The 19,338-nt window shown below is 47.0% G+C and overlaps 1 protein-coding gene and 1 long non-coding RNA gene across 3 annotated transcripts in view; both read right to left on the bottom strand.

The window, feature by feature from the left end:
- Positions 1–2,684, bottom strand: part of LOC123776443 (uncharacterized) — a 258,350-nt gene extending 255,666 nt beyond the window's left edge. Inside the window, exon 1 of the long non-coding RNA XR_015722903.1 lies at positions 1,408–2,684. This is a non-coding gene — a long non-coding RNA (uncharacterized LOC123776443). The remainder of the gene's footprint in view (positions 1–1,407) is intronic.
- A 6,266-nt stretch (positions 2,685–8,950) lies between these two features.
- The window catches only part of PUM3 (pumilio RNA binding family member 3), a 47,669-nt gene continuing 37,281 nt past the window's right edge, over positions 8,951–19,338 (bottom strand). Inside the window, exons 15-19 of one of the 2 annotated variants that reach the window (XM_087858779.1) lie at positions 17,770–17,992; positions 16,172–16,259; positions 13,758–13,848; positions 11,673–11,758; positions 8,951–9,967 (exon numbers count right to left, since the gene is read on the bottom strand). In XM_087858779.1, the coding sequence (XP_087714905.1) occupies positions 9,915–9,967; positions 11,673–11,758; positions 13,758–13,848; positions 16,172–16,259; positions 17,770–17,992 (541 nt within the window). In that variant the 3' untranslated portion in view covers positions 8,951–9,914. The remainder of the gene's footprint in view (positions 9,968–11,672; positions 11,759–13,757; positions 13,849–16,171; positions 16,260–17,769; positions 17,993–19,338) is intronic. The other variant, XM_045772419.2, reaches the window with a different exon arrangement.

The following is a 19,338-nucleotide window of genomic DNA, read 5'->3' as shown; positions in this document are numbered from 1 at the left end:
GTTTTTTGGGATCTGGGAACACTCAAAAATTTTTCCATATAAATTAAGGATAATGGCTTTCTCCGTGTTACCCCATTTCAGCTTCCAAAAGTTTTTGCAGAATTGCATGACTTTCAGAGAGCGGGGGAAACCTGTAGCTTGCTTCTATTTGGAAAGGAGCGTCAGCTGGCTGACACCTTTTAGGAAGAGCGGGTAAATCTCCGGGGGTTTTAGGCACTAAAAGGTTGCAAACTACCGTAATTACACCTCAAGTGCGATACAGAAAAGAGAAGCTAGTTCGCAAGGTCAGAAGTGTTTTCCGAACAGTAAAAACAGGATTCTCCTACAAATACGTAATGCGTTGAAGGTTGGTAGAACCCACTAGTGAGACAAAAAGCGAGGTGGTAAAGCTGTGTACGTCCCGAGCCCCATCGGTACGCATATAGAGTATGTGAAAGCTGCCAGGCGTCGGAAAACCTGCAGGTGCAGGGGGACTTTGGGATCTTCCCCTGAAGCCGGTCCTTACACCTTCAGGTGAGAGGCACCCTCCTACCCCTGAAGGAAAAGCAGCACCCTGAGCTCCGAAGGGCCCGGACACCCAGAGAAATCGGACTGCGCAGGCCTTGCTTTTCCCCCAGTTGACTACGCTCTCCCTTTTGTTCTACTCTTATTTTCCCTGATTCTCCTCTCAGCAAGCCCAGCATGAAAACGCTCAGGTTTAACGGCTTCTTTGGGTCTCCATTCCCCATGAAGGCTGAACTTAAATAAATCTGTGTGCTTTTCTCTTGTTAATCTGTCTTTTGCTACACAAGCTCCAGCTTAGAAGAGTAACTTAGAAGAACTCAGAAGGATAGGAAAAATTTTTCCTCCTCTAATACAAATACCAAATACATACGTATACACACATATATCCACACACATGCATTCAATGAACGACCAGTAGGATAAGATTGCAAAGTTACATCAACGGCAATAAAACTAGCCTCCTGAATGGTCTCCACTCTGGACAGAAATTGTTTGCAGCATGTTGATTTCTACTTTTTACGACCCACCTTTCCAGAATCTGAGCTTGAATTAAAAATACTAGGTCAAACAAAGTTACATCTCCCTAAAAAAGTAAAAAACTCCTGTGATTTTAGTAGATAATGCTCTAGGAGGTCTTTAGATGTGGCAAATCTTTTTGCCCTATTTCCAGGCTTTTGCTAATTATGCCTAATGCAGTTTTTGCCTCTGTATACTGCAACCCTGTGACTTAGTCACCGAACTAGGCAAGGACTAGTTCATCAGGGGAAACCCGAACACCTACAGATTTACGGGCACCTTCAACACGCATCATCTCCTGTGCTTCCGACCCCAGCCCTCTGAAATTTTCAGATATTTTTATTCTTACAGCTAAGCGAACAATGACTCATAAAAATTGTGACTTACCCACTTTTCTTGGTCAGAGCCGGGACCCAGCTTCAAAGGCGGACCTTCTGAAACCAAACCCCAAGCACGTCTCTGTCTCGGTGGTACTGCCCGCAACACCCCCTCACACTTGTAGGAAATCTTGGTTTAAAAAGTCTTTGTAAATTGAGGGAACAGGTGGCCTGTGTTATAGATGAGCCACTGAGGACCGAGATCACCTGCTCTCCAACAGCAGCGGCCATCCGGGGCCCAGGTGCTCCACACAAGCCCGTGGAGTCAGCCACACCGGCTCCGGGCGCTGACGCCTGCTCCCTCTCCGGACGCCAAGACTCCTAGACAAGCTGAAATGCCCCCACGTCTCCGCTCTACCCAGGCCTTGTGGCCCTGCCAAGTGACCTCAAATTCCTCTTTGCCCGAGCTGACAAAGTCCCTTTCCAACCTGTCTAGCTCTTAGCCTCCTTGTGGAGCGGGCTGATAGACCGAAGGTGCTGGTCCCTGGCAACAGCTAAAGGGCTGTTCCTACCAGGGTTATTTGCATTTTAAAAGGAGCTGATTTGAGCTCCTGCTTTCTCCTCCTCTGCCTCATGTGTGGGCAAGAGATGACTGAGCCTTTCACCCTCTTAACCCCAGGCACTAGCTACAAATGGAATGATGGCTTACACCTTTGACTACTTTGTTTTTGAGATTTTGAGAGCGAGTGAGCGCGTGGGCGCATGGGCCGGGGGAGGGGTTGGGGGAGTGGCCGACTCCCTGCTTAGCGGGGAGTCTGACTCAGGGCACCATCCCAGGACCCTGGGATCATGAGCCAAGCCAAAGGCAGCCGCTTAACCAGCTGGGCCACCCAGACGCCCCACCTTTGACTACTTTCTTACTGTACATCACTGTTAAATTATAAGATATGAACCTAAAAATGGTAATGAATTCATGGAAGTTTCTATGTGATTTCTTAGTCAACATATAACTAAAAAAGTACAAGTGTTATTCTGCATTTTGGGGCAAGGGGTGCTGAAATGTTCGATGTTGAAAATGTCAAAGATGGGAACTTTGACTTCCAAGTCATGACTTCGAGAGTCCTCACAGGGGCTTTTCCAGCAATCCCCAAATGCCATGATCCTACCTGCCCCTGCGGAAGCCTGGCCCTGAGCAAGCCCCAGCTGTGTGTCGGGCCCAGCTGTAGGTCCTTTACCAAATGTAAGCTTATTTTCAGGACCTCACTGCCAGCTTCACGTTCGTGTATTTAAACATCTATCCTATTTCCCCATCCTCCCAGCCCCTTGCCACCACCCTTCTACCCTTGTTTTTACAAGGGTGGCTTTACTGAGTTCACATGTGAGAGCATACAGTATTTCTTTGTTGTGACATTATCTCATTCGGCATTAATGCCTTCAAGATCCATTCACGCTGTTGCAAATGGCAGGATTTTCTTCTTTCTGGTGGCTGAATTATATTCCAACTTGTGTATGTATGTATACATACACACACACACACACACACACCGTATCTTTATATATTGATGGACACTTGGTTTCTAGGTCTTGGCTATTGCAAATAATGCTGCAGTGAACTAAAACATGCTATGGTGAGACGGGCAACAGTCCTGTACTATAAGCATCAAACTTGCTAAGAGACTAGATATTTCTCACTACAAAAAACAGTAATTTTGTGACTGATAGAGGTGTTAGCTAATGCTACAAAGGCATTCACATTGTAACAAATTTGTCAACTGACATGTTTACACCTTAAACTTATACAATGCTACATGTCAATTTAAAACTTTTTAAATGTTTTAAAGCAAAAAAAGAAAAAGCCCACATACATAAGCTCATTTAATTCTCACAGTGACAGATGTGTGCATGATCTTTTTATAAATGAAGAAACTGAAGCATATCGGCTATGGATCTTCTCCAAGGATGCCCAGTGGAGAGAGCCAGGCTTCCAGCCACACGCGGTTCTAGGCTGGTGCCCGGGCCACTGTGCTCTCCTGCCTCTCATTTTACTGTAAGATTTTCATTTTCAAAAGGGGTGTACTTTGTGCGCAAGCACAGAGCAGAAGACACCTCACCCTAGCCCTGTTCACCTGCAGGAGTCCAGCAATCAACAAAAGTTTGGAAGAAGGGAAAAGCAACTACAGAAAAGCGAAACGGGGCACTTGGGTGGCTCAGTGAGTTAAGCATCTGCCTTTAGCTCAGGTCATGATTTCAGGGTCCTGGGATCGAGCCTGGCGTCGGGCTCCCTGCTCAGCTCCTCCCTCGGCCCCTCCCCACTGCTCGTGCTCACTAATAAATAAATTCTTAAAAAGAGAAAAGTAGGCTTACACAGAGAGGGAGGAAAAGATGAACACTGTATTTTACCATCTGTACTAGGTAGGCCCCGATGCTAAGAGCCACCATTACTTTATGTATCGCTAAGAAAGCTGCCTATTAAAAATGACCTGGCTAAGACACCATCAACTGCAAGACACATCCTTTCAGCTTGTTCACCTGTGAACAAAACGTGCATTGTTAGAACTGAAGGAACAGAGTAAGCTCCAAGCGAGGCAGCACCAGGCGGCCGACTAAGGAGCTTGCCATCCCAGGGACCGTGGCCAAGGGAACGGTGCTGATTTGGGAGACCTGGGTCACCTGCACCTGGGAGAGGCAGGACCGAGAAATGTGGGAGGGGAACCCCAGGGGTGCCAGATGAAAACATAAGCCCACCAGGTTATTAACACAAGCAGTCACAGTGGATTCCAACAGTTCGATATTTGGAACTAGACTGAGGAATTAAGCAATAAAGACGGAGCAGAGTTGTTGATTTGGCAAGAAAAATAAAACTCGACTTGTCTTTTTCCCCCACGTAGCTTTCTTGCTGTCACATACCTGTCTCTAAGAAGCCTGGTCTGTCTGTCCACCACTGCACACTGTTGAACGTCACGAGTCACGTCTTTCTGGTAGGTGTATCAATAAAAATATGCGTTCCAAATGCAGGAGGATTTCTATCTAAAAGTCAAGTCTGTTTTCAAGCATCTGGAAGTCATTTAAAATATCTGAATTATTCATTATGCCTAATTATAGTCATCAAGAGCACACAGTCAGATGATTCTCATAACCTTACCAGATTCCTATCACCTCCCATTCAAGTGGTCATCAACCCGCGGGCACAACTAAGCGCTAATTATTTTCCCTCAAGACATAATTAATTCCCCTCAGAACGAGAGAGCACGGACCAAACTTTCTCATTACCCCATTTTTGCAGCTTTGTCCACTTAGATTCAGCAGTGGGCATGAATCCATCTTTAAAGATTGGGTAAGGGGCGCCTGGGTGGCACAGCGGTTAAGCGTCTGCCTGCGGCTCAGGGCGTGATCCCGGCGTTGTGGGATCGAGCCCCACGTCAGGCTCCTCCGCTATGAGCCTGCTTCTTCCTCTCCCACTCCCCCTGCTTGTGTTCCCTCTCTCGCTGGCTGTCCCTATCTCTGTCAAATAAATAAATAAAATCTTAAAAAAAAAAAAGATTAGGTAAAACATTTCGATACAAGATTCTACACACTATTCCTTTGTAGGGAGGGGAGTGGACATGGCAGCGTATCCGGCGAGGCCCTGTCTGGGTGCGAACACGTGCACAGCACCGGCGTCTGCTTGCACACTTCTGCTCCGGTTCACAAAAGTCATGGGAGTCGTGGGATCCTGATAGCAAGCTCTCTCTCCTGGGTAAGAATGTGCAATTAAAAGCTTTACGAATTCACCAGGGAAAAGGTTAGGGAATTTGGGTCACTTCGGTGGTGGCGGTTTCATAGTGAGGTGAGAAAAGACGGATATGTTGGCTAGGGCGGCCACAGCAGATACCACAGACGAGGTGCCTTCAACACCAGAACCTCATCTCCTCCCGGTACTGGAGGCCAGAGGTCCAAGATCAAGGGGTCAGCAAGGGGGGTTCCATCCGGAGGCTTCCCTCCTTGGCTGGTGGACACCGTCCTCTCTGTCTTCGTGTGGTCTTTGTGGGTTGTGTCCTCATCTCTTTGTAAGGACACCAGTCATACTGGATAGGGTTCACCCTATGACTTCATTCTACTTGACTTACCTCTTCAAAGGTTCTGTCTCCAAATACAGCACATTCTGAGGCACTGGCGGCGGGGGGGGGGGGGGTTAGAATTTCAACACAAACTTAAAGAATTCAGCCTGTACCAGGTGCAAATTATTATAAACTTGTTTCCTTAGGTTAAGCAAGACCAGAAGTGAGAAAGGAGCTCAAGAAGATTTTTGTATTTGTTCAGTTCATTGGTTTTGGTATGGAATGTTTATGGTTAGTGGCTCAGTATTCATTGCTGTTTTTGAGAACTTGTGCTCTCTTATTCTAAAAATACACGCCTACCCTCACCTTTCCAAGACTCGAGTGATTAACCTGCTATAATTAAGATGTAGTCTTTTCAAAACTTCTTTGAAAATAGTAACATGAGTGCCATCTCACGTAAGAGCCAATCCTCTGACGGAGAGAGCACGCGGGAAGCCACTTCCTGAATGGGGGGTCCTTATTCCACCAGGCGACGGCACAGAGCCCCAGGCTTAAAAGGAAAACAAGGTTCCTCCCTGCAGGCAAGGTCTGATCCTGGGGAAAAGCATGGGGTTGGTGCAATCTGAAAACTGCAAAAAGCTGTATTTGGAAATTAAAGACATTCTCAAATCAAGCTCTTTCCACAGAAAATAAACCCTCCAGCCAGCCCGGTTGCTTTCAGTTTGGTTAAAACCATTTGTAGATTTCTGCTAAGAATAAATATGGTCCAAACTTAGAAGAACAGAGTAAAGAGGAGAAAAGCTATCGGTGAGTGAGCACTAACAAATAATCTGGGAGAACAGAAAGCAGTGGAGGAGGGGACAGGGCAGGGTGAGGTGAATGCCAAGTGCATGTCGGGGAGCAAGCCAATTGTCACCGTGATAGATACAAAATGCCAGCAGTCTGAGGGTCTAGGTGCTGGGGAGAGGCCTGGGATGGAAAACAGGGAGACTGCCCCAAACTGGTTTACTGCCACTCCGTATCTTGGCAAAAGGCCAACAGTGTATTCTCTGGACTTGCATCGGCTCAGTTCCTCCAGGTTCGGGGCCCAGGAACAGGAGAGCATGAGGGAGAGGCACTGTCCTTACTGTGAGTGGGAGGGTGAATTCAAATCTGCACACTGAGTGCCGAGCAGCTAGAATACTGACTGCCAGGTGGACTTCTCTCCGGGGCACTGAAGGGCCCCAGACGAAAGGCCTACAGATCGTGACATCCAGAGGACTTCTGTGAAACAGGGGCTTCCGCACCTGTGCAGCGGACCCTCCCCAGGAGAGGAGGAAACAACTGCCCCTTTCTCATCAGTTTTCAGTGTCTGAAATAGAGAGCCAAAGATCTCTCTAGCAAAGCCTCAAACACAGGAAAGAAACCAAGACAAATAGAAGTGCAGATAACAGAAAGGAGACAAAGCAAAGTAAAACAAAATGAAGTAAAATAAACATCAAACACAACATCCTGAGACATGAGAGAGAGTTCATCCAAGGCGCAAAACAAGGACACTTCAGTGGAAGGGCTGGCTGGCAGAGGAAGGAGAGGAAATATGTCACTCATTTCTGGCCAAAACAACAAAAAGCCAAAGAAGTAAAAATCAGAGGATCAAACCAAGCACTCAAAATCGCAGTTAACAGAAGTTCCAAAGAAGACAGAAATCAGAAAAGAAAAAAAAAAGTCAGAGGAACAATGCAAATTCAAGTCCCAGAATGGAAGAGCTAGAGTTTTCTACGTTTCCAAGTGCCCAGCATGAAGCATGGAAAACAGACACGCGTCATATACCCACGCACAATGTCCTGCAAGATAAGGCAGCTGGGGATTCAAAAAAGTGCAACCTTCCCCAGAAGCCCATCCCCCCTCAAAGGCCACATATAAAAAAAACCGAATAAGGATGGCATTCAGCTTCCACAGCAACTTCACATCAAAGAAAATATTGCCCAATGTCCTTAAAATTCTGAGGCAAAATTAATTTTAAACCAGAATTCTATATCCAGCTGAACTAGGTACCCAGGTGTGAAAGGGGGTGAATGAAGACATGTGGACTTTCAAATTTTATCTCCTCTGCATTCTTTCACAGGAAGTTATTAGAGATGTGCCTCATTCAAGAGGGTGTTAAGTAAGAAAAAGAAATCCTGGAAACGGGCTTTCCATGGGAGAAATGGAGGGAAGGCCCAGGATGATGGCGGTGGTCGTACAACAGTTCCTCCGGACATCCCGAAAGCCAGCTGGCTCCGGGAGGGGTGTCTAAGGGAAAAACAGGAACGCCAGCCGACTCAGTGCGTTAGCGTGGAAATTAAGATTTAGAGATGGTCAGGTCAGCACACTTTCGGCGGCCAGTTTCTGAAGATCCAACTAAAAACAGCCCGATAAACCGGCTTCCTGTCTCACATGACGCCCAGTAGCAGGGCAGCTCCAGGCGTTGATGTACCCCGCTGCTCGACTTCCCACCTTGGGCTCAGCCGTCAGCAGCACACTGTCTTCTACCACAGCTGCAAGACAGCCCAGCAGCTCTAAGCGCCCAGTCTGCACATCCGACGTTGCCTGGCAGGAGAGGGACTCTTCCTCAGGGGTTATGGTCTAAGAAACCTTTTCCAGGAACACCACTTACAAGGTTCACTGGCCAGGCTCCGTAAGATCCACCACTGACTTAAAGATATTTATTTATTTATCTGAGAGAGACAAGAGAGCAGAAGAAGGGCAAGGGGCAGAGGGAGAGGGAGAAGCAGACTCCTTGCTGAGCAGGGAGCCCAATATGGGGCTCGATCCCAGGACCCTGGGATCATGACCTGAGAGGATGGCAGCTGCTCAACCAACCGAGCCACCCAGATGTCCCCTCCCCCACCACCGTGGTGAAAAGTCTTAATCTCTATTTTCCTATAAAGGAAAGTCAAAAGAAAATGCCAACAACTAATAGATTAAACAAACAAAACCCACAACAAAAACCCAAATCTGCATTTAAAAACTAAGCAGAGCTGAAAAGAACCGGAAGACATTACTTCTGGGCAGGGCAAAGCAGGGGTGCAGAGGAATGGGCAAAAGAAGGGCTGATCCTTCGGTTGTGCTCTAATTTTAAAATGATGTATGGTACTTTGTTCAGTCTCCTAGATGGAATAAATAGTAGGGCTTTTTCTCCACTTTCTGAATGTGCCCTTTATATGGAAAACACACAATGTATTCGTCAAACAAAAGCAAGCTCTGATGTGGCTTTTCCCGCAGGCACCTCCTTGCCCCATCCCACCTCCACCCTGAGACCAGGTGGCAGGATCCTGCCAAAGGCCAGTTCCAGGTATCAGCTTTTGTTCCCTGGGCAGGTTCAATGTTCCCGGCAGGACAGTGGGGAGGGTGGAATGCATCTTGTATGGGGGGGTAGTCATGGGCCCCCTCGTCACGTCAGGTAAGGCAAAGCAGCTCTCCTGGAATGCAGTGCCAGACCTGAGGGGGTGTCCTGTCCTGCAGGCCACTTAGAGACAGCCCCAAGGCTTGGTATCCAAGCAGGCGGGGGGGGGGGGGGGGGGGCGCGGCTACAGGAGCCCCAAGGAGTCTACAGACCCTTCCACACTGGGTTGTTAACCACCAAGCAGTTTTAAAATTCAAACATCCTACTCATGCTTAAATTTAAACTTCTGCACTGTTAACAAATTTGCATCTCCTTTCTTCTAACGCAAACCCTGTAAAGGCTTCAACTATTTCAGGAAAAGTCTAGAGGGAGAAAGTCTTACCACAGGGAGTTATCTACTTGGAAGGCCTAGCTTCAAAAATAGGGAGATTCCCCCAGTGACCTTGACCTTAACACCACTGTGATGCCCTCATTTCTGTAGCACATTCCCCCCTAGCACTCACCTTACTTGAGTGCCTTTCTTTCAGACTAAATCTAACCTGGAACCCAATCCCTAAGGCAGCTGGGAAGGGGGCGGCTCTGGCTGCAGGGCATCCTCTCTCCCTGTAGCCATTAAGGCTCCAAGGCTACTGGAATTTCCCCCAAGCAAAACTATTCAGTGTCACCTCGCTGCTCCCACCACAGACTACTACCCTGGGCTCTTTTTTGCTATACCCTCCCTTCCTTCAAGGTCCTCAAGTCCCACCTCCTCCATGAAGCCTTCTCAGACTACTGCTTCTGAAGATGTCTTCTCTTCTGAATCAACTCATGCTTTCTACTTGGTATGTATTTGGTTGGTCCCACCGTCTAGGATGGTTAAACCTCTTACGTTACCGCCTCACATCTGATTTGCTCACTACTCAGTATGATAGAGGACTTGGCTGGGGTTAAAAAAAAATGACCATTTTTAGAAACTGTTTTATAAATAGACTCTTATACAAAAAAGAAACATATACAGAGCACCCAGATTCCAAAGAAGGTGGACCCGAGCCCTTCTTTTCCACACTGGGAAAAGAAGCCAGGAAAAATGATTCTCTCTTGTTCTTAAGTGTGTCCACTATGCAGCCAGTTTTTCAAGTAGCATTTCTATTCCTTTGCTGGTGCTTTTGTTTTTCTCCAGTGTGGGAATGAGGCCTTTCAGCCCAGCCTTGACTTCGTGTGCAACGCCTTGATCGGAACTCTGGAGGAGGCTGAAGAGAGGAGACAAAGATTAACAAACAAAAAAATCATGTTTCATAAAAACCCCTTATCATCTGCAATTACGATCGCCACGCAAGGTATAAACAACTCACTGATTTGTGAGACAAGTCTTGTAATGGTAAGCACATCTTCTGAACTCCCCAGCTGAAAGATGGGGGCTGGGAGCCTATGTTCTGGAACGTTTTCTGATCTTGCTGAGAGTCACTCCAGCGCAGGAGCAAGTCCGCTCCGTACAGAATTGGTCCGACATGCGCTGCATTATCTCAGGACTAACACCCTGTCTCAGAAAGACTTCCTGCATGTGTTCTATCTCCCCTCCCCCGCCCCGATGAACTCAAGAACAGAAACCTTTACTTCTTGATTTCACGGCAGCACAGGCGCACAGCACGTGGCCGGGAAGTGCTGAGCGACCGAATGAGCACGAGCGCAGGGGTGCACAGAGGAGAGGAGGAGGGCCCGCCAGGGAAGCGGGGAAGAGCCGGCCCCCCGCCGGACACCTCAGCTCTGTAGCTGACACATGGGAAGGGGTGAGCAGCTTTCCCTTGGAGCCTAATGGCCCAGATCTGAGAGCTGCCTCTGCCACTCGGTAACTTCACAAGCAGGAGCACGCTCTTTAAATTCCCTAAGACTGTTTCCTGACCTATAAACGGGATCAACAACACAATCCACCTTACTCTACCGCAGAGAGAGTTTTTGAGGCTCAAATGGTCTCGTACCTAAAGCACCTAGACAGAGCCTGACCCTTAGTAAGCACTCAATAAACTTGAGCCATTAAAACAGACAAGTCGGCTCTGCTTTCTGAAACCTTGCTAGAAAGCTCTATCTCCGCAAGTGAATGGAGTCCTGGAGGCTTGTAAGAGGAAGGCCCCTTTCTCTTTAAACGGGGGCTGGGACACAGGGGCCTGACTGCAGAACACTGGGGCTGGATCTCCTGGATTCCCCCTTGAGGCTGCCCTCTGAAAGACATCCGAAAAACAAATCACATGGCATTTCCCAGAGTCCCTGGTCCTAAGAACCTCCATCACGCGCACAGAGCGGAGGGCGCGTTAGCAGCACCAGGCAGCAGCCCGCTGTTTTGTGCGAGACAAGCAACAAGTACGGCCAGCCAGCTGCAAAGCCGAGAGAGTTGTTACAAGTCCCTGTAAGAAGGTAGTTTTTATTTTCTATACCGGCGAAGCACAGTCACATAACCCACAGCAGTAATAAAGGTTAGTATTTGTTGAACACACGTGCTGGACGTAATGCTAAGCGCACTAGAACCCACCATCTAGCGTGGCCTGCGCGATGACTTGTGATTACCCCAAAGCCAGCTTCACAACCAAGAAAACGAAGTTTCACAGAAGCTGAATAATTTGCCCAAGACTACACAGTGAGCTGGGACTGGAACACAGGCAGCGAGTCCAGAGCCCATGATGACCTCTAAATGCTGGAGAATTCTGCTTCCCTGAGTCATTTTTCAGGCTGCATACAAGGCTGAAACTCTTTTTTTACCCAGGATGCCTTTTCACGTATTGTAAAAAAGATTTACGGGGGAAAAACACTGCACGAATTTGAAATAAAATATAAAGCAGCAGAGACTTTTACCAAACAAGTCAAGCACACATGACAGTACTCTACAACCGCCCAGCACTGACTACTGTATTAATCAAGTATTAGGTCATTTGAACCTCAAACACCGATGCACCAGTGTCCCACCTCTGAGTCGTGTTCCACCAGAAACCTGCAGTGTCCTTCTGATGGTTGAGATCCGCCCAAATGGAGCTATGACCGATGAGCAAGCTCTACAAATTAATTGCATGGCATGGCTGAAATCTGTAGTTAATTGAGTGTTAATGAAAGGATACGTCAGTAGTATGTGTTAACATTCTAAATGCCTGGTAAAAAACCAGACAAAAAAACCTCACATTAAATAAGTCCACTTTTCAGCGAAAGGATTCTGGCTATTCAACATCACCCGGAAAATTAGCGAATTTCAATGAGAAATGAACAAAATGACCTGCACCACCCACATATCTGGCGATCCTGATCTGCCCAAAGAAATGAACGCCCGTAAGGAGTGTGTCTGAGCCTATGTGCTCCAAGTCAAATCATACACTGACTGAAGACTTGTAACATTTCCAAACAATGTAGATTAAATTGCATGGGGTGTTGCCCGTGAAACACTGTGGGAAATTCAAATTTAAGATTGGTGTCTCTTTTTCCAAACCTCAGTAACACAGCAGGGAAAAAAAAAATCGACAGTGATTGCTTCCCAACGACAAACAAATCTATTTTAAATGGATGTTGCTAATAGAAGGGTTTCACATCCAGGAACAGAACGCACGGAAACTGACTTCTCGAGGACCTGTGAGTTATAAACTCGACGTAACTCCGTCTGGAGAATACTAAACAAGTGGAGCGCACGCCTTGATTCACAAATCATCAGTTTTCTACCATTTTAATTAGAAATAAACAATTACCTTGCAGACTTCACTAGCAAATGCCTTCAGAATCCTTTTAAGAGTACTTGAAAATCACGAAAGAAAATTGCATGTAAAGTCAGTCATGATTTAAAAAGGAACTTTGTCACAGTTTTCAGAGGGACAAAGGCTAATCCATTAAAAAGAACACAATTAAAATTTTGGTCAAAACCATAAATGTGGTGAGACCATCAAATGATATAAATACTGTATGATCTCTCTTATATGTGGAATTTTTAAAAAAAATATTATTTATTTATTGGAGAGAGACAGAGCACATGAGTGGGGGGAGGGGCAGAGGGAAAGGGACAAGCAGAACCCCCCTGAGCAGCAAGCCTGACATGGGACTCCATCCCAGCACTCCAGGATCAGAATCTGAGCTGAAGGCAGGCACTAAACCAACTGAGTCATCCAGGTGCCCCTCTTACACATGGAATCTAATGAAAAAAACAAAAAACCAAAAAAAATCCGAAACCGACCAAGGTCGTAAATACAGAGAACAGATCGGTAGCTGCCAGAGGCAGAAGTATGTGTGTGTGGGAGAGGGTCCGGGAGGAAGGTGTGGATAGGGATACAGGAGATCAAAAGGCAAAAAAATAAAAAATAAAAAAAAATTATAAAACAAAATTTTAAAGAGAAAAAAAAAGTGATGTGGTCTCTTCTGCATCTGTTCTCAGGATGGTGGAAATGAGCTGCAACAGGCTTAGAGGAATTAGGACCAGGGTAGGAGTTGTGATATTAGCTGAACTAATGGCTTATTATTTTACATAATATGTATTTTAAGCCAAACAAATGCTAAATGCAATAGGTGAACTAGTCGCTATAGATCTTTTTTTGAGATACACAATTAATAATGGCAAAAATAAAGCTCCAGAACACATGCACTTGGCAAGTCCTATGAATTACAAAATTTATAACTGGGTGTTGGAGCGCTCCATAATCTGGGGGAAGAAGGAGGCAGTGAAAGGGATCTCTACAAATTAATCACACGTAAAGGGCTTTCCTGAGAGGGCGAGAGAAAGAATACAACTCCATTTTGGTTGAAACCATAAATGGGGTGAAACACCAAATGAGACCTTATGAATGTCACAACTTCACAATCCTTGGATCTGGAAGATGGCGGACAAGTAAGGACTGACTGGAAGAGTTACACTCGGCTTCTACTATTTGGTACACTTGTCTAGACCCTGAGTGACTACGAGGAATACTGAACGATCAGGAACAGAGATCGGAAGCAAGAAAGAAGGTGAAGGAAGCGTCCTCTGCGTGACCAGGCACTCAGGAGGAGGGCCGTGCGCAGAAAGGCACGCAGCACACGTACCTGGAAAGAATAATGGCACCACGGTTGACGCTAGCCCAGGACTTCAGGTTCTTCATACCAACATGCTCGACAAGTGTTTTTGCAAAACAACCTGAAAAATATACTGAAACTCCGTGAACATTATACAAGATTTAAACTCCCCATCTCCGTCCCAACTGCCCTTAAAATCTGCAAAGATGTTTTAACAAAAAAGTGAATAAAGAGAGTTTTCACTCAACCTCCCTTTCACACTAAAAGTTCCAGCTCCGATTTATTTAATGTCTTTTTAATATAGCTATTTCTTTCAACTGTGGTCCAAGTCTTAAACTATGTTTAGCAGTAATTACTCAAGACAAACAATGAGTTCTTATAAAATGCTCACTTGCTCGGGTTTGCATCGCTTCGTACTCTTTAACGATTTAACCCTGACATGAAAGGTCTTCAGGAAGTCAGTGTTTGACAGCGGCACCTCATGCCTGGATGGAATCAAGGTCTCCCTCGTGGGAAATGCTCACTTTGGAAGGTGCCATGAAGAACACTAGTGGTCAGGTGACTGTTCGGCAGCCACCTGGTAATTTCTCTCCACAGAGCTAGACATTCACCCATCAAAAATATTATTCATCTTTTGTTATTATTGTGTGTGTTATTATCAGATTCCCAAGTTCTTGGTATATAATCTTCAATTCACAGTGCCATCTAAGTATGACTAATTCTTGGACAGCGGAGTAACTCTGAAAACTAGGATTTGGTGTAGATGGAAGTGTGGGCAACCTATCTTGAAAGCAAGTATCTTCGGTGGGTAGCGTGTATAATCCACCCAAAGATACCCAACTGTGAGGACCCTTTAACAGCCAAGGGGCCTCTGGCTACACAGCTCTACGGCGCACGCTAAGGAAGGACTATAATCAGCTAGTGAGGCAGACAGTGTTTTCCAAAGGCGAGCACAAGAGTATTTCTAGAATGCTGCACATCCCCACCCCCAGCTGGAGGTGGAATCAATGCCTTCTTTTGAATGCTGGTGGGCCTTTGTGACTGACCTAACCAAGAGAGTGTGGAAGAGCTTTGTTCAATAACTTCTGAGGTTAAATCATAAAAGCACCAAGCACCTGCTTTCTTCTCTTAAAACCCAACCATGGGCTGGGGACTGAGGCTGTTGGACTGAGCCATTGCCAGCCGTCGTCTAAGTGGATACTCTGACCCCAAAGAGAGCAGCCCCAGAGGACTGTAAGCAAAACCAGACTTCACCAAACCCTGATCTGATGTTGTTCGAGAACCACCAAGCTTTGAGGTGGTTTGTTACACAACAACAGATAACCAAGACAGCTCTAGCCACACTGGTTCAGTGCTACACGAATCTGATACACACGTGAGGTCCCTAAGGCGTGTTTTAGGGCTGTCAGTGTAATTAATTAAGGAAAAATATCACTAGAAAATTCTTTGGATTTTTAAAAGCAAGCCAGACAACTTTTCTGACACGAACTCAGCTCAACTGTGCACCAACTTCTTAATAATGAAAGATGACTTAATACGTTATTTTTTCTTCAACATTTGTTACAGGAAGCTTTCTCCTTCACAAAAAGTTTGCAATGAAAACCAGCCCCAAGTGTTTATTCTTAAAGGCAGAGTGAGAAGCGACAGCTCGACTGCCATATTGATTGCCTCACTAGCCATTAGAACTGCAACTTGCCTCAAGACATAAATTCATGATCTGTCACTTTTCTTAGACACAATGACAGAAAGCCCAAACTGTTTGAACTCAGTGCGGGGAGATGTCCTTAGCGGCTAAAATGCTGGATGGAGCTCAAATTTAGCAACAGAAGGTCTGGTCAAAGACAGGGCCAAGAAAGGAATGGTATGCAACTTTTCAATTCAATTCAAAGATGCTGTCTCCTCCTCTTGAGAGCTGAGTTTCTACAGAGCAGCTGTGAGGGGTGTGAAAAACCACAAAGGCCAAGGACTGGCTTGCTCTGTGGTCACATGTATTTCAATGCCAAATAGGCAACAGTTCAAGATTCTGATGAGGACAATTTTCTTTTGCTTATGCCTTCCTCCACACTAGAGATAGATATCCTGCTTTTCAACTGGGGTAGTGACACTCACAAATGTCTTCCTACCCCAGCTCTCACCCCTGCCAAGGAACAGAATGGCATTTTAGGGCCCTGGCTGTACCAGGTCAGAAGTCTGAAGTCGCAAGGGAGGAGAGGCAGTGAGGGAGGGTGGGAAAGACAAAGGAAATTAAAGGACTCCAGGACATAAACTTCCAGCACTTACTAAAGCATTATCTGTAAGTACTAAATCATTTCTTGTCCTAGACACAATTTCTAAACACTCAACAAATTTCATCTGAACATAAATGGTGGGCTTCATGTTCAGGGCTGCCAGGGATTAGGAAATTCCACAGATGATGAAAGAAAAGTTCATGTTTTACAGTCTACCTTCTCTTCCACTTTCCTTCATCTTCTCATCCTGTTCTATTAACCACTTCAGAACTAGATGTCCTGCGGGATGCTCTGCGACGTGAAGCTGGAAGGAAGACATAGAGAGCTGTTTTCAGCCACGCCCTGGCCTACCATCCGTCTTCGACCACGCACAGGTGAGGATGTGGCCACGTGGGAACTTCCACAGTGCTGAGGAGGTCTTTGCCGAGAATGACCACGCATACCCGGATCTAGTCCAATCCCCAGACTGACACTCAGAGGGATGGTTATTAAGGTACCCACTGAGAAGCACTCAGGCCAGCTTCCGGAGCTCCCCACTGAACAGCACCAGCCCAGTGCCCGTGTCCGGATCATGCCAGCCACCATTCAGGTGCACAAATAAACCTATGGGACCAAACATTACAGCAGAGAAACACAGAAAGCTGGTGCTGAATGATGTTTAAATATGAACCGGTCTCCCACACCAAGGATCTCTCCTTATGGAGAATGGAGACAACGCCCTATCTTCTATGGAGAAAACTCATCATGGGTACATCTTCCCAGCTTGATAATCTGCTCTGCTCTATGAGGGCAGGTCCAGGGCTTCTCGAAGGCCCATGGGCCACATCAGCACACAGCAGGCTCCGCACACACGTCTGGTCATCAGGCTTACGACCTAGTGCAGGACAAAGGCCCTGCGCGGTTGGCCTTCTGCCCTCCTCTCTTCCTTCTGCCAACTGATCTCCTATCCCGAGCCCTGGAGCCTTCTGTTCCCAACCACACCAAGCCGCTTTCCTCCTGCGGACTGCTGCACACACTCTTCGCTCTGCCTACGATTTCTGGTCTCGGCAGAGCTTTCACTGCCTCAGGGAAGCCTTCCTGGGGACAGGCTGGCTTCGTTCTCATACAGTCCCACAGAACCCACAGGTTTCCCTCACAGCGCTTATCTCAATCCTAACTTAGGTAATTATCTGTGTACCTGTTCACTTAAATATTGTGCTCAACAGAACGGTAAGCTCTGGGGGCGGGGACAGTGCTGAGCACTGCCTCGCACAAATCCGGCACGTGAACCGACGACCTTCAGATGCAAGGCAGAATCATTCACGGGCCAGATAACATAGGCCGGCGCTATCAGAAAGAGCACTTTTTAATGAGAGGGAATTGGGGAAGACTTCCATGAGAAGGATTCTGGGGTCCTTGCAGGATGAGTGAGGCCTTCTGCATGGACAGCACAGCAAAATGGAGACACGGGTAGCATCTAGGCTGAGGGAAGCAACATGTGCAAATGCAGAGAAGTGCCAAAACCCAAAGCAAATTCAAAATAGAATTAAGAGCATAGAATATGCTAGAAAGGCAGTCTGGGGCCAATCGTGGACAACAGAGAGCCACATTAAGAAGATTCTGTTTCTCCTCTTTTGTAGGTAGTATGAAGTCATGGGAACATTTTGCGCAAGTGTTGTAATGGCACTGGATTTTGAATTCTCAACAATCAGATGTGCTGTCAGGATGGGGTGAGGTGAGACAATTAGCATTCGAATTCCTTTACAGCAACATTCTCAGTGATGGGGGTTTTTGCAACACTGCCGCTTTCCACCTGTCTTGCAAGAGCACGTTACCTCTCCATCCTTGCCACCTGGGTGGAGCTCTGCCGCTGCTAAGCTGGCGATGGCATTCATGGCAGGCTGAACGTCCCCAGTGGCGGCTCCCAGAATGTCGGACACCAACACACACGCGGACTTATCCAGCACCAGTTCTTGGGCGTGTCCTTGCAGGTAGCTTAACAAAGCGGGAGAGATGGCCTCTAAGAGCTCTCGTCGGCGGATCGCTGTATCCTTCTTACTGCAGGAACATGGTGAATGAGGCGTTAAGGCAAGATGAAAGGCAAAGGAGATACAGCGATCTTATTACCACAAAACCCTCTAAGGCTTAAAACAGTCTTTGTCAAACGTACTGCAATCGTCTGTCCTTACTGTGCATGCAGGCGATAAGCAATTTAAGGGTGGGATACCTCTCTTCCATCTTTGTGACCCCAGCATCTGAACAGTGTCTGGCACAGAACAAGCACTCGGTAAGTGAACCTTGCCTTACGTAACACCACAACAGCCCAAACCAATCTCAAACCCAAACAGCAGCAACAATCATAACACAGGATTAGACCACTTTATGGACTCTACTCTCTAGCATACTTCACTATGTGTTACCAGGAGCTTCAGGTGAAACTGACTTCCAGGGAGGATGGTGGGGTAGGAGGACCCCTCCGTCCATGGATACCACTAGGTAACACCCACATCAGTGTAAATAACCCAGAGAACGACCACGGGATCGGCACAACAGACCCTCCATAGCTAAATGTAGAGAAGAGGCCATATGGAAGAGGGTACGAAGGGTAGAGACACTTTGGGAGCAAAAAGGACCTCCAGGACTGTGGAAGGGATACAGCGGGTGTGGAGAAGGGAGGGAAATAGACCCTCATATCAGGCACCCCATACACGGGGTGCCTGTGTGGGGAAGACAACTCCCCATAACATTTGGCTTTGAAATTCAGCGGGGCATAATTTCATGAGTTCTTACAATCAGTGGGGTTTAACACCTGGAATTTTAGAAAATTAGCGTGCTTGGCTTGGGAGAACTGGAAGGGTGGGAGGAAATGGGAGTCCCTGCCTTAAGGAGACAGCACAACAAACAGCTCTGTGGAGACACAGCCCAGAAGCCAGCAGTTTAAAAAGCATTTGGAGTATACGGGAGTGCAATCTGTTTACTAATCTCACAGCCTGTGATGGAGGGGCAGGGATCCTTGGGAGACTTCTACAGGAACAAAGAAGAGTGGTCATTCCCTTCCCTGTCCCCCAGCCAAGATACATGGACACCTGTGGGTACCCTGCCTGGACAACACTCTCCGCCTGATTTGCCAATAGCGTGCCCCACCCCTGAGCACATCTGCAACACAGCCCCTCCAGCTGGGCCTCAGCTCCAGGGCCCCTCCCACAGGAGAGCAGCGCCAACCTTGCTAACACCGTATTCTCTGGCAGACCTCCCTCCTCCAATGCGCCCTTGGCCAGAGACCATCCAAAGCAGCTTGGCAAGCTGACAGGGGCCAGCACCACTCGAAAGCAACTCCTGGCTCAGGGAGAGGGGAAGTGAACCACATACACCAGTCCAACGCAGCTCCAGCAGTGTCTGGGGCA

Source organism: Ursus americanus, chromosome 34, assembly GCF_024610735.1.
Source record: "Ursus americanus isolate L20-20 chromosome 34, mUrsAme1.1.p, whole genome shotgun sequence".
Taxonomy (NCBI): domain Eukaryota; kingdom Metazoa; phylum Chordata; class Mammalia; order Carnivora; family Ursidae; genus Ursus; species Ursus americanus.
Note: the sequence above shows the minus strand (reverse complement) of the source record. Positions and strands in the feature narration are given on the sequence as shown.